Raw genomic sequence first — 16,049 nt, 5'->3', positions numbered from 1 at the left:
TTTCCTTATCAACACAGACAGTTCTGACAGAGGAATCCCTCCTGCGGAGCAAATGTCTGCTTCCGGCGGAAGGGCAGGGGTGGGCATGGGAAGCCGTCCCTGCCAGGAGAAGACAGTGATTAACGCTAGCAGCTATAACAGCTGCTAATGATAATTGTAAGAGAATCCAGCAGGCTGGTTGTACCCAAGTTCCTAGATTGATCAACTTGGTACATTAAAGCCTCGTACACACAATCAGTCCGATGAAAACGGTCTGAAGGACAGTTGTCTTAGGTTAACCGATGAAGCTGACTGATGGTCCGTCGCGCCTACACACCATAGGTTAAATAACCGATCGTGTCAGAACGCGGTGACGTAAAACACAACGACGTGCTGAAAAAAACGAAGTTCAATGCTTCCAAGCATGCGTCGACTTGATTCTGAGCATGCACAGGTTTATAACCGATAGTCGTGCGTACTAACGATCGGTTTTGACCTATCGGTTAAGCGTCCATCGGTTACATTTTAAAGCAAGTTCCTATTTTTTTAATCGAAGGTTAAATAACCTATGGGGCCCACACACGACCGGTTTTGACCGATGAAAACGGTCCTTCAGACCGTTGTCCTCTGGCTATCCTATCGTGTGTACGAGGCCTAAGTCTGCCCATCAATGGTTTGAATTAGGAACTGGCCGAGATTCAAACTGTGTATGGCTGGCCTAACACAGTCTTCCTGAGACTGTAAAAATCCCAGTGTGTCTTTTCACCTAAAAACTGATCAGACAGTGGTCTGTTGTCCTGCCAAAAAGCCAATATTTAAAGAGGTATAAGGGCTTAGAATTTCCAGTCCCTGAGATCTTAGACTCCTAAAAAAGTCAATTGATACTAGAAAACGAACAGGTAGCTACTGAAGATAGGGCAGTTATTTGGAAAATTAAAACTATAACTAAAGGCAAAACTTTTTTACGTTTTGGATAGAGTAGAGAGGGATTAGAACCTCTGTCAGGTTTTATACCGCTGTCTGCGTCCCTGTCTACCCTCATTATTTGTCATGTTTACCATTATCAATAAGAGTGAAAGTGAGAGAGAATACCAAAGTTTGGCTTGTCACCAGAACTACACTAGAGGGGGAATTGTCCAATAGAGACCTTAGTTCTGGTGACCCTGGAAATAACCAGGGATTTACTCACTTTTACGTGGTTTCCTCTAACTTCCTGTTTTTGCTATGTGACAGGAAGTGAATGAACATCTCCTCAATGAAACGCAGCTGTAAAAAAAAAAAAAAAATACTGCGTTATAACCCTCCCTTACTTATCCAAAATGAAAAAAGAAAATTCAGTACTACTTTAAGGATGCAATTTGTATCCCAGCAGATGTTTCCCTTCGTCCTTCATTATCTTCTATTCACAACACTGGTCCCTGTTGGTGTATTGGCAACTCTCTGACTACCTGTTATTTGATAAGGGGTCCCATGACCTGTGGTTATGCCCCTAAATCAGTCCCCAGTGCACAAGACCTAGTGCAGGTTTGTACCTTAAATACTACATTGTGGCACCGATGGTTTATTCTACATATGGAAATGTGTTATTTTTCTGTGTATAATTGTTACTTTGCTTTATTTGTTTATGATAATACGCAAATAGGCCTTTGATTTATTACATAGGCTTGTGTATTGCTTAGTTTAGTATCCACTAGTATGTTTTTGCTCTGTTCCCCCTCGAGCATATAGTCCTGTTGTGTTGATTTACTGTTGTGTGCTCAATACACAAATGTTTATACAGATTTTTTTTTCTTGTTGAAAAATTCAATAAGACTCTTTGAAACGAAATACTACATAGTTAAAGCCATTGATTGACTAAAGGACACGCTGAATAAATGATATCCAAGTCAAATGTGATTTTAGGTATAGTAAATGACAGGACAGCATTAATTAAAGCTAAAAAAGCATATTAACTTGCAAGGTTTACTCCCTTTGAATAATCAACTAATGTTAACATGTGCTTTCAAGATACCAGCAATGAAACTTGCTAAACATGTTTTCCATTGTGTGCAAGCAACAATATAATAAAAATAATTGAGGTCAATCATGATGTCTGTATAATATATATATATATATATATATATATATATATATATATATATATATATATATATATATATTGTAAAGTTGGGGGTTGTTAACTCTCGTGGTACAGCCGTTTTTGAGTGATTCACGCCAGTCAGTAACTAGTAGGCATGTGCAATTTTTTAAGTTACGAATACGTTTTCCATCATTTTTCGTTATTTTAGTTGATTCGTTAACATACGAATGAACGAATGGTTTAGAGCAATTAATAACGAATTACGATATTTAAAAAAAAACGAATATGAAAAACAACGAAGATACGAAAGAAGAAAGAAACGAAAACATAGAAACAACGAAAATACCGAACCCAAAAAAAATAAATAATTACGAAAAACAAAATGAACGAAAATGCAAACTTACTAATATTCGAAGACCGAAAAGAAAACGAAATGCCGAACAAAGACTAAAAAACGAAAATCAAAACTAACGAAAAATAAATTACGGATCTTCGGAAAACTGAAATGAAAACAACGAAAATACAAAATAATGTAAATTAGCTTTCGTTAGTACTGAAATATTTCTGGACATTGACCAATAGCCACTGAGCGCTGTCCCTTTCCTCTGAAGAGGTTTGTTCCTTCCCCCAATGAGCTTCTTTCTCATTACCTCCTGGCTCCTTGTGTCTTTTTCTGTGTTAGACTGCAGTGCATCTAATTTCTAGATTTGTATTTGTAATATCTGACATATTTTAGTTTTCTTCTACGTCAGACTTCATTCTAGACAGGGTGTGTGTGCTAACTAAGACAGTCAAGTCAATCACAGTAAAATCCGAATTACAAAATTACGACGAGTAGTGTGTCGAATAAACGTAAAATGTATTCTAACAGAATTACGAATGCAATAAAATCTACAAAAGTACGTTTTTACAATCAAAGGAAATTAGACATGAAAATACGAATGATCATAAAGCAACGAAAATATATTTCTTACGAAAATACGAATGCGGCATGATGGAAAATATAATGTAAATACGAATAACAAAACAACGAAAATTAAACTAACGTAAAAACGAAGGAACGAAAAAATCATTTTAAAAATACGAACGCGGCAGAATACAAAATATAACGAAAATACGAATCTCGATTCAACGAAAAATAAACTAACAGAAAAAAAACGGAAACGGAAAAAAGAGTTTTACGAAAATACTAAAGAGTACGAATACGATAAATAACGTCTTACGAAATTACGACTCGTTACGAATCACGATAAACGAACAGAAACGAAACAGAAATAAACGAAAATTTTTGCTGTGCACATGTCTAGTAACTAGCTTTAAGGGCCTGGTAGCCCACTTTTATTTAAAAGCACAAAAGTTCACAAATACATTAGGAGCCCTCGCAGGGGGTTCCACCATTCCTGTATCTTGCCAACTCAACAGTTTAGCCTCCTGGCTTTTATACTTGCCATCCGGCTGTTTCAGGCCTGTAGCTAAGTTCTGTTCCTCAGAACAAACAGTTTCCTAGAGTTAAGCACACACCTAGCTTACTCCTGTCAGTGTCTTGCTGCTCAATCATCAAATTACATCTGCCTCCTGCAGATATGCACGCTCTTCGCTGTCCCCATGCAGCATCTCTGACTCCTCTCAGAGGGATTGGGAATCCACTTGATTCCCAGGTGCAGACTTCCTGTCTGTGGGGTGGGGCTCTGAGCCATGTCAGAGTCAGAACTAAAAAGCCCAAGACACAGCTGTGCAATTAATGTGTCTTTCTCTCCGAAATCTGGCATAAACCAGCAATCTTTCACATAGCACAGAGTCCCACCATCACAATATATACCGTATTTTCCGGCGTATAAGATGACTGGGCGTATAAGACGACCCCCTACTTTTCCTGTTAAAATATAGGGTTTGGGCTAAACTCGCCGTATAAGACTACCCCTCTTCCAACGCACACCAAATAAAAATTTTAAAACATCAGATTTGATTTCAATATGGTCATTTTAATTCAAATGTCACTTATAAACATAAGGCTGTTTGTCATCAAACATGTAAACATAAAACAGTGCAAGTGGATTAAACTTTTCCTAAATCACTCTAAAGCTGAAAGGAAGGATAAGACAATAAACCAATGGGAGCTGCCATGCTGTTTGTTTTCTAAGCTGTCAACCAAACTGAAACTGATGATGATAGGAGGAAGATAACAAACAATAGAGAGAGCAAGTGTTGGGAAAGTCCCTGGCGAGTCAGCAACACCCATCATAACTCCAAGCTATTTTTACAGGTTTTGCATGGCGTGACAGTTTCCCTTTAAAAGCCTTCAAAATCCTGTTCATCATCTGAAGTACATATGATAAGTACATCAATGACATCTTGTGATACATTTGTAAGGCAGTCATCGTATGAATCTAATTCTGAATCATATGGTGTGGTCTCAGATTCGGCTTCCTCTTCATCTTGCCACAAGTAGTCGTCCTCCATACCATCTAATGAATTTGATATGCTACACTTCTTGAAAGACTTGATTACCGTTTCTGCATCAATATCATTCCAGCCTTTTATGACAAATGTGCACAAAACAACTGTGGAGCACGCATGTTTCCTCCTTTTGTGAATGACTTTTTGCCGCTAACCATCCACTCATTCTACTGTTCTCGAATGCAATCTTTAAACGGCTTGTTTAGGCACACATCCAGTGGCTGTACCAATGGATGTCAATCCTGCAGGAATAACTGTCGCATCTGTGTTCATTCTTGTCAGCCTCTGCTTGGTGCTGGGAGCCCTGAATATATCCCACACCAGTAGACTACGTTTTTTAATAAGTACACCTGGTCGCCTGCTCCATACATTATCAAGCCATAGCTTTACCCCTTCTTCATCCATCCAGTCTTTTTCATTCACATGTACAAAACAACCAAATAGGAACTTGATTTTCGGCATTGTTTTTCTTTTAAAAATAATCATTGGCCTCAGTTTGGCGCCATCAGCTGTACATGCTAGTACCACTGTAAAACTGGACTTCTCATGTCCTGTTGTTTTAATTAAAATAATGTTTTCACCTTTTGGATGGACAGTTTTATTTCCAACCATATAAAAATTCATTGGAGTTTCATCCATATTTCCGAAACTACTTAACGCATAGCCGTGTTTATTGCGCTGCTGTATTACGTATCAATGGAAACTATTTACTTTGGCATCAAGATATGCAGGTAATTTTTGTGCAATTTTCATCTTTTGCCTCAGTACCAGATTATGCCTTTCCAAGAATCTAGTACACCAGGATACCGTGGCCTTAAATCTGTCGCTGTGATCTGGGTTGGATTTGGCCCACTGAAGTGCAAACAAACATATTTTATTTCGTGTCACTACATAACCGTTTCGGCGATGCTCATTCACTATGTCTGCTACATGTTGTTTGAGTTCTGGCCAATGTGGGGTGCCTCTTCTTAATGCACACTTACCCCTTGGCATACACTTTAATGCTTTTACATTTTCTTTCCAGTCCCTAACCATCTTTTCTGTTACTCCATATTGTCTTGCAGCAGCACAGTTATTATGTTCCATAGCAAAGTTTACAACTTTAAGTTGTACTTTAAGAAACTTTAAGAAACTTCATATTTCTTTTTTCTTGCTGGTGGAGCCATTTGTATACTGCATCGGTGCTGTACTGTATGTACTGGTGCTGTACTGTATGTACAGATACTGGTGATGTACTGTATGTACTGGTGCTGTACTGCATGTACAGATACTGGTGCTATACTGTATCTGCTTACCAGACTGCCTTCCCTCAGGATCTCCAATACCAGTATGCAACAACCAGCCAATCAATGTATTTACTGTGCACACTGCCTGCTTGGATTGTATTCACCACTACATGTATCTTCTCACCAGATGCCTTCCCTCAGAATCGCCAATCCCAGCATACAACAAGCAGCCAATCAAAGCAAGCAATGTATTTCCTGTGCACACTGCATACAAAGCCTGCTTGGATTGGGTGGGTCTCCCTGTCTACCCAGCCCTCTTGTCTCCAAGACAATCTGAGCGGCAGTACTGTGATGGTACACATGAGAGCAGGAAGAGGGGGCGGCTCCAGGAGCTGCTGGCAGGGATGCAGGCATGGTGGCTCAGCGCCTGTCCCTGAAGCTTCAGCATGCCGTATGCCGGCGTATAACACGACACCGGGTGTATCTGAGCGGGAGAACTGTGAGTACGGTACACATGAGAGCAGGGATAGGGGGCGGCTCCAGGAGCGGCTGGCTGGGATGCATGCATGGTGGCTCAGCATCTGTCCCTGAAGCTTCAACACGTATGAGACGACACCTGGCGTATAAGACGACCCCTGACTTTTGAGAAGATTTTCATGGGTTAAAAAGTCATCTTATACGCCGGAAAATATGGTACATATATATATATATATATATATATATATATATATACTCGAGTATAAGTCAAGTTTTTCAGCCCTTTGTTTAGGGCTGAAAATACATCCCTCAGCTTATACTCGAGTCAGTGTACCTGAGGGGCTGCGAGCGTCCATTGTTTAAAAGTCGCGGCTTCTCCCTGGTCCCTTCCGTGATAGGCGTTTCCCAGCAGACACCGTGTTCAGTGTTCCGCCTATCACGGACATTCTCTTGTCCGAGGATAAAAAGACGTATGTGATTGGCGGAACACTGAACACAGTGTCTGCTGGGAAACTGAGTCCGAGGATGAGAAGACGTCCGTGATAGGCTGCTAGGAAACGCCTATCACGGAATGGAACCAGGAGGAGACCGTGACTTTTAAACAATGAATGGATGCCCGCAGCCTGTCAAGAATTGCAGGTACACTGACTCGGGCACAGGGAGGCTGCAATGGGCACAGTGAGGTTGGGCACAACGAGGTGGCAATGGGCACAGTGAGGTTGCAATGAGCACAGTGAGGTTGGACCCAGTGAGGTTGCAATGGGCACAGTGAGGTTGCAATGAGCACAGTGAGGTTGGGCACAGTGAGGTTGCAATGGGCACAGTGAGGTTGCATTGGTAACAGTGAGGCGTGCAAACGGGCACAGTGAGGTGTGCAAATGGGCACAGTGAGGTGTGCAAATGGGCATTGTTGACCCTCTTTTCCGCTTACAGTAGCTGCTGCATTCTCACCCTAGGCTTATACTCAAGTCAATATGTTTTCCCATTTTTTGGGGGTAGAATTAGGTACCTCAGCTTATACTCGGGTTGGCTTATACTCGAGTATATACGGTATATATATTTTATATATAATCTATTTTTTCATGTAAAGGAAAACTGTGCTGAAAGATTAGGTTTACAGTTGCCAACTACTTTCTTAAATGTGAATCCAGTAACTACAATACTATTTGAACAGATTGAGCGAGTTTGGATTTCTAACTTACAAAAAAAAAAAACATAATTTTTTTTTGTTAATTCTCACTTTTTTCTTCTCAGAAATTAATTGTTATCTTTAGTTTGTTTTGATATATTAACTTTTTCTGTATTTCATTTATTTATTCCAGGATCCCCTGAACAGAAATCCAAACTGATGTTCACTATGTATGACATTGATGGAAATGGCTTTCTTTCAAAGGATGAGTTTTTCACAATGCTAAAGTAATTATATATGTGTCACTGTCTGTGTGTGTTTTTGTGTCTGTAAAATGTTTTGACTAGAGAAAAGCAAAGTGAGAAACTTATTTGCACTCACGGAACTACTTAGGCAAAATTTTCCAGAACAACATATTTAACCACTTGTTCTCTGGAAGATTGTACCCCCTTTGTGACCAGGCCATTTTTTGTTATGTAGCGCATACTTTAACTGACAATTGCATGGCCATGCAATGCTGTACCCAAACAAAATGTACATATTTTTTTTTACACAAATTAAGCTTTCTTTTGGTGGTATTTGACCACCTCTGTTTTTATTATTATTATTATTATTATTATTATTATTATTATTATTATTATTATATAAAAACGAAAAAGATAGACAATTTTGAAAAATGTACAATATTTTTTTACTTTTTGATAGAACACAGCTGTTGTTGTTAACATTCATAGAGGGTTCAGTGAAGCTCAGAGCCGATCACTGGGTGCTGGCAGTCAATCATTGGCAGGGACCCAGTGATTGGCATGTGCTGTGATAAATCACTAGGAACGTGATTCAGCACAGGGAGACTGCTCTGACATCTGTATAAGTTATTTGGTCGGCAAGCGGTTAAAGTTTTTTTTTTTGTTGAGAGAGATATATTTAGATACGTTTTGTCTATATACAGTATTTTAATGTAATGTGTAATGTTACTTGAAGTTTTTTTAATCTTATTTTTTTGTTGCTGTCTTTTTAATGTAGGTTGCATTAACACTTAAGCATTTTGTAGCTCGAAGCTCTAAAATGCTTAACATTCAAATTTCCATAGTTTTCAGCCTTGCCTCTGCACACTTGAATTTAGTGCCACTTGAAGCTTATAGCTCAATAATGTACATGAGCGTCTTTTGAGCTAAAAGCTTCATGCTTGAAGTATTTTACACTACAATGGGAGAGCCTGAAAAATGCCCCCCCCGCAAAAAAAAAAAAAAAAAAAATCAGAGAAGGGCACATGCCATCCTCTTTCCATTTAGTAAAACATGCCCAAGTCTCAGACTTTTTTGCAAAAATGCCCTAAAATAGCCTGCAAGCCAACCAAAGATGCTCAGCTCAAGTGTGAATGCAGTCTTATGCCCTGTACACACAACCGTTTTTCTCGGCAGGAAAAAAACGTTGTTTTCCCGACGGGATTCCTCTCAAGCCTACCTTGCATATACACGTTCAGACCAAATACCGCCCGTCCAAAGCACAGTGATGTACACCATGTACGACGGGACTATAATGGGGAAGTTCCATTCAAACAGCGCCACCCTTTGGGCTGCTTTTGCTGATCCTTGTGTTAGGTGAGAGATGATTGGCGCTTTTCAGTCTTCATGCTTTTCAGTCCGTTACAGCGTGATGAATGTGCTATCTCCATTACGAACGCTAGTTTTACCAGAACAAGCGCTCCCGTCTCATAACTTGCTTCTGAGCATGCATGTTTTTTTCCCCTCGGAAAATCATACACACAACCGGTTTTCCCGATGGGAAAAAGTCCGCTGGGAATCCCGCAGTTTTCCTGTCGTGTGTATGAGGAATTACTGTAAAAAAGTAAGATAAATAGGCCAATGAGGGATCATTGTGGCACAAAAGCAGGTCCAACATATTTAAAAAGGAGCTTTCATAACCCCCAAGAGCTATTTAAAGCTCACTGTACTCTTTAACCCCCCCCCCCCCCAGGCATGTTTGGATCCTAGTCCCAACCCACATGAGCAATTCCGACAGGAAGCCCTCACTACACATCGCCAATCATAAGCAGCCTAGTCTATGTGTAAGTGCAGCCACAGGCCGGGAAATGCCTCACTGCCTATATTTGGCAGCATGGAGGCATGGATGGATGGGTGAGTTTGCTTTGTAAATTTTAAATAAATGTAATAGCATTTTCAGTTTGTGGTATTCAGATACAGTAAAAAGAGAAGTTTTTTTTTTTAAGATCAGTCTGATGCCACATCTGTCCCCCGGCGTCTTTAACACTGAGAAATGAGCGATTGAACACTGCTTACTTCTCAAAGTTCCATGAGCAGAGAGCTGGTGGCTGTCAGTCAGCAGCTCTCTGCTCTCCCCCCCCCATCATTGCTCATTGGAGTGCTGGGCTGTGGAGAGGGCAGGAGCGGCAGGCTCAGGCTCTCAGCAGCTCACTGAGAGGCTGAGATGGGTGCCAGTCCAGGCATGTGGGAGGATCCTGACTCCATTGTTGCGATCTTGCCAGAACCTGGACTGGCTCTGTGACATCAGCCAACAGCTTTGGCCCGCTGATCCATAGAAGTACAGCTTTAAGTTAAATGCCAATCATTTCTCTAGCAAGCACCAAAACAGCTGTTAATGCTATATAACATCCTGCCTGGTACTAATATGCATATGAAAATAATTCTGTGGGACATAAAGCTTGGGGAGCTAAGCAGAAAAGCAGAACCATGTAAAACAAATGAATGAATTCTGTGCTCTTTAATTATCCTCATTATTTCAGATCTTTCATTGAAATTTCTAATGAATGCATTTCTAAAGATCAAACTGATCAAGTCATAGAAGTTATGTTCAGAGAAGCAGGGTTTGAAAACAAAACAGAACTGACATGGGAAGATTTTCATTATCTGCTCAGAGATCACGACAAGGAATTGCGTTTTTCAAAGCTGCAGTTTAAAGGTGTGATATATTTCTAAAATCACATTTTACAAAAATAGAACATGCATGTAATGTATTACTGTTCTCATAGGTGTGCTCATTGACATAACCCCACCTTCTAATTCATTCTTCAGAGAAAACGTTGGTATTAGGGATGAGCTTCGAGTTGAACTCACGTTCGACTCGAACATTGCCTGTTCGGCGAACAGTGAACAATTTGGGGTGTTCGCAGCAAATTCGAAGAGCCGCAGAAGACCCTGTAAAAGTCTATGGGAGAAATGAAAAGTACTAATTTTAAAGGCTAATATGCAAGTTATTGTCATAAAAAGTGTTTGGAGGCCCGTGTCCTGCCCCAGGGGACATGTATCAATGCAAAAAATGTTTGCAGTGATTTTAATAATGCTTAAAGTGAAAAAATAAAAGTGAAATATTCCTTTACATTTCGTACCTAGGGGGGGGGGGTGTATAGTATGCCTGTGAAGTAGCGCTTGTTTCCCGTGCTTAGAACTGTCCCTGCACAAAGTGTGATTTCTGAAGGAAAAAAATAATTTAAAACCACTCGCGGCTATAATGAATTGTCGGCTCTCGGCAATACAGAGAAAAGTAATTCATAAAAAAAAAATGCGTGGGGTCCCCCCAAATTCAATTACCAGGCTCTTCAGGTCTGGTATGGATATAAAGGGGAACCCCAAATTTTAAAAAAAATGGTGTGCAGTGTAACGGCTACCCACTGGTGTGAGGGTCTCAGCCGTTGGAGACGTCCTTTTCCCTGGCAAGCTGCGATATGCAAGTACCGCCGGTATATCCCATCGAACGCCCTTCCAAGAAACGAGACGTGCTACGTTTGAAGGGTCAAGCAGACTCACTTTATTTGCCACATTTTTCCTCCTTATATCTGGTTACAACTGTACAGAAACAAATGACACTTCCCCCCCCCTCCCAGGGGGGACTTCAATACACACACTTTGAAACAATGACACTCCCTTGAGCCAATCAGCCGCTAGCCGGTTTGGCTCCTTAACTTGATCAGACAATAGAATTCAATTAACCTTTAAAACAATTATCACTCGCACATAATCCCCCTCAGCATACACCTCACAGGGGGGCTGTTTACCTCCACAAAAGAGAGAGTTCATTAGCTATGCGAAGAGAACATTGGCATTCAGCAATGAAAGAGACTCTTTGTCCAGTTAACCCTTTGAGCTCAGAATACAATGTGGTGCATCCAATTGTGACAAGCCATGCAGTTCCTTGTAGTCCTCATGAAGATTATAACTGTCCCGGCAGCATAGTCCATGATCCGTTACACTGCCCCCCTTTTGTGGAACACTCCGGCAGACCCGGATTGATCCTTTTCGGATCAACTTGGGGATGTCCGGTCTGCTGTTAGGGTAAAAGTTCCGTTTGCCTGGACAGTCCGTCGGCCTTCCCATTGGCTTACCAGGTCGGTAGCTGATGGTGACGGTGAAGAATAGAATTCAATTCTGGAACAGTCACTTGCTTTGCTCTCTCAATGGCTCCCAAAACCTGTTGCTGATGCTCTTGGGACAGATACGGCACCACCTGGATGCAAATCCCATTTAATCTTTTGACAATTTCCGCCTGTTTGTGCATTTCAATGTTCAAGCCACGGGACATCTCATAATACGTGACATAGTGTCGTTGCATCTCTGATTTCTCACTGGCCAACTTGTCACATTCCCATTTTAGACTGTGATATTGTGCCGGATCTACAGTACATGTTGGGGAAGGTAGTCTTACCCGGTTCTCAGCAGCAAGTGGGTTGATTCCAGCAACGCGGGTGGTCACGGCACAAGCAGCAGCAGGTGTAGGTAAATAAGCCGAAGTCAGAGGGCCAATGTCGTTGCCCAGCACCACCTCGGCAGGTAGGTTGTCCATGATACCAACTGTGGTCTTTCCTGACCCGGCTCCCCAGTCTAAGTGCACCCGGGTGGTGGGTACGCGAAATACAGCACCCCCTGCGACCCGGACGGCAACTGTGCGAGTGGACACGTTCTCTGGCTTTACCAGATGTTTTTGGATCAGAGTGATAGTAGTCCCAGTGTCTCTTAGGCCTTGTGCTACTTGTCCATTCACTCGTACCTCCTGACGGTGATGCTGACGGTTATCCGGAGAGGCAGCTTGTATTGGGTCTGCCTCATACCAAATTCCCAGACATTCCTCAGGGCCCCCCTCGGTCTCCAGGCAGTGGGCCGCAGAGGGACGTGATGGAGTGACCTCTGTGTTGGGTGTTGTGCGTCTCCAATTGTTATTTGTAGCTCGCAAAGGGCAATATCGAGCAATATGTTCTGTGCCGCTGCAGTGATGGCACGTCACCCTAGGCGAATCCCGGGGGTAGTTGCTAGGCCCCTGAGGACGTGGTGGGACTGGAGCCCGAAACTCTGGGCGTGGGGTGACGGTTGGAGTACGCGGTTCTACCTTCTGAGCCAGCCGCATAGTACCCTGGCTTACTTTCCTTGTCTCCGCGTACTCATCTGCTAGACGAGCCGCCTCGTTTAAGTTAGCGGGACGGCAATCTCGTACCCAGTCTTGTATGTCTGCGGCCAGGTCTTGAAAGAAATGTTCCATTAGGAACAGCTGCAATACTTCCTCCCCGGTGTTGGCCTTGCACCCTTGGACCCAAAGGGATGCCACCCTTTGTAACTGGTTGGCCCATTCCATGTGGGAGTCCACAGCCATCTTCTTGGACTCCCGGAAGCGCCGGCGGTAGGCTTCTGGAGTTACGGCGTATCGGGTTAGCAGCGCCTTTTTAACTTGCTGGTATTGTAAAATATCCTCTGGAGCAAGAGCCCGAAAGGCTTCATTGGCTTTGCCCGACAATTTCCCCGACAAAATAGTGACCCATTGGTCTGGTGGTACCTGGTGTAGTGAGCACTGCCTCTCAAAGTCCGCCAAATATCCATCTATTTCCTCCTCACTTTCTACAAAAGCTTTAAATGCAGTGAACTGTATTTTCTTTCCTGTAGCAGCAGGTGGGGGGGTAGGAACTGCAGGTGTAATGGGCTGTCTTGCTCTTACCAGTTCCAGTTCTTGTCCCCTCTTCGTTTGTATCTCTTCCCTTGCTTCCCGGAACAGCTGGTTGATTAGTTCCACGGATGTTTCTGGATACAAGGATAGTGTTGCTCACGAATATTCGTATTGCGAATATTCGGCTCGAATATGGCATATTCGAGTATTCGCGATATATTTCGAATTTCGCAATGAATATTCGCAATTCCGAATATTCGCATGTTTTCAATTTTATTTTTAAAACAGATCACATCCTATCGACGTCTAAAAGCATTGCTGGTATGATTAGAGACCCTGGGCCGAGTAGCTAAGCTGAGGCGATCCTTTTATGTTGCAGAATATAAAAAAAAAAATTGCGAATTTTCGCTAATGCGAATGCGAAAATGATTGCGAATTTTCGATAACTGTGGTAGGAGAACTCTGATTGTCTCTGATGCAAAAGGGGGGGGGCTTTGTGTATGTTTCTGTTATGAATATTTGTATGTTTGATATTATTTTTTTTTGTAAGAAGGAAAAAATTGCGCATACCTTAAAAAAAGGGGAGAATACAGCAGCAACTCAAAAATGTTATACAACATGAATTAATACAAGACAGAAAATGGAGTCGCTCTACAAGAATAAAAAATATGTCTAGTGACAAGACATGTGGGCAAATTATAAAATAAGCAAGCGCAAATAACTTGTGAAATACACAGTGAAACAAATATATAAAGAAATATAGTCCCAATATTAGAAAAATAATCTTTCATAAAAATGTCTTTTATATGTGAAGTGAAAAAAAGTCCAAAGCATGCAGCATGAACGTGTTCAATCTTCAAGGTGTTTGATTGACAAACGGCTGTGACAGATGGATAGAGTAAAGAATCACCACCAATGCAAAACACTTTTTATTTTCTATTGTAAAATATCAAGAATATTCTGAGCCAATCAGAGTGCTCCTTCCGCATTTGCCGAATATTCGCAATTATTTTGTATTGTAATATATCAAGAATATTCTGAGCCAATCAGAGTGCTCCTTCCGCATTTGCCGAATATTCGCAATTATTTTGTATTTTAAAATATCAAGAATATTCTGAGCCAATCAGAGTGCTCCTTCCGCATTTGCCGAATATTCGCAATTATTTTGTATTGTAATATATCAAGAATATTCTGAGCCAATCAGAGTGCTCCTTCCGCATTTGCCGAATATTCGCAATTATTTTGTATTGTAAAATATCAAGAATATTCTGAGCCAATCAGAGTGCTCCTTCCGCATTTGCCGAATATTCGCAATTATTTTGTATTGTAAAATATCACGAATATTCTGAGCCAATCAGAGTGCTCCTACCGCAGTTATCGAAAATTCGCAATTATTTTCGCATTCGCAATAGCGAAAATTCGCAATAATTTCATTTCGATAAAATATCACGAATATTCGAATTTAGCGAATATATCTCGAATATTCGACTATATATTCGAGATATATCGCGAAATCGAATATGGCGTATTCTGCTCAACACTATACAAGGATAATCTCCGCTGTACAATCCCAGTAATTACATCTTCTTTGCTGACAGGTGCAAGGGGCTCCGTTCCTTCCATGGATCCATCCATTTCGTCCAGCTCCAGCAGTTCAGCTATCAGCTCCCTCCGTGGTCTGTTGCTGGCGCTCCTACCACGACTCTCTAATAAATCTTTCAGTGTGGCTCTTTTCAGCCTGGCGTACTGCGACTCCATTCAGCACTCGCTCTTTGGATAAAAGGACCATCCCACCGCTGCCAACCAATGTAACGGCTACCCACTGGTGTGAGGGTCTCAGCCGTTGGAGACGTCCTTTTCCCTGGCAAGCTGCGATATGCAAGTACCGCCGGTATATCCCATCTAACGCCCTTCCAAGAAACGAGACGTGCTACGTTTGAAGGGTCAAGCAGACTCACTTTATTTGCCACATTTTTCCTCCTTATATCTGGTTACAACTGTACAGAAAAAAATGACACTTCCCCCCCCCAGGGGGGACTTCAATACACACACTTTGAAACAATAAAACTCCCTTGAGCCAATCAGCCGCTAGCCGGTTTGGCTCCTTATGTATGAATGGATAGGAATGGTGGCGCTGCCTAAGTGTATGCCTGTGTCTGTGTGCACCTGAAGGTGGTCCACCCAGACCAGGGTCAACTGTGGAGTGGCCCAGTAGTCCCAGTTAGGCTAAGTGGGAACTACGCTGGTGAGAATCCCAAAGCTCCACAAGGACTAGAGAGCAACCACTCTGAGGCTGTCAGCTACACTTAAAGTGCTCTGTGGATAATCCCTAACGCTAGACGCCAGCAGAGATATAAAGAGGGTGTGTTACTAGACAATGAGACGCCTCAAGGTGCCAGAGTGCACCTGAGTGTAAACGAGGGGTGCTGTCTCTATGTAGCAAAAATACCAGATGTAAAATTCCAAAGTATAAGCGGATGCCTATAGGGGGAGCAGTAATGTGAGACAGGTATCTTGTACCAATATATGCAGATGAAAGGTATGTCAGGTTGTAAATGGGTGTATACAAAAAACCATCAATAATATAGACATCACAATAAATATCGGCAAGATGTGTAACAATTGCACAAATCCCAGTATCACCAATCCAGCCTGTGGTCAGGCCAGGCAAATATGCTCAGTATTGTCCGTGACCCTAGAATGTGAAGAAAGAAACTGATGGTGTATAGCAACCTGTAGGTATCACATATATAGTCCATACATGTCCATTAAATCATTAAAGCATAGGAAGTAC

The 16,049-nt window shown here is 41.8% G+C and overlaps 1 protein-coding gene across 3 annotated transcripts in view; it reads left to right on the top strand.

Moving 5' to 3' along the window:
• LOC120931421 (dual oxidase 1-like) overlaps positions 1-16,049 on the top strand; it is a 180,812-nt gene that overhangs the window by 105,268 nt on the left and 59,495 nt on the right. For all 3 annotated transcript variants that reach the window (XM_040342840.1, XM_040342839.1, XM_040342841.1), the window contains 2 exons: positions 7,542-7,635; positions 10,113-10,288. In XM_040342840.1, coding sequence (XP_040198774.1) covers positions 7,542-7,635; positions 10,113-10,288 — 270 coding nt within the window. The remainder of the gene's footprint in view (positions 1-7,541; positions 7,636-10,112; positions 10,289-16,049) is intronic.

Source organism: Rana temporaria, chromosome 3 (genome assembly GCF_905171775.1).
Source record: "Rana temporaria chromosome 3, aRanTem1.1, whole genome shotgun sequence".
NCBI classification, from domain to species: Eukaryota; Metazoa; Chordata; class Amphibia; order Anura; family Ranidae; genus Rana; species Rana temporaria.
Note: the sequence above shows the minus strand (reverse complement) of the source record. Positions and strands in the feature narration are given on the sequence as shown.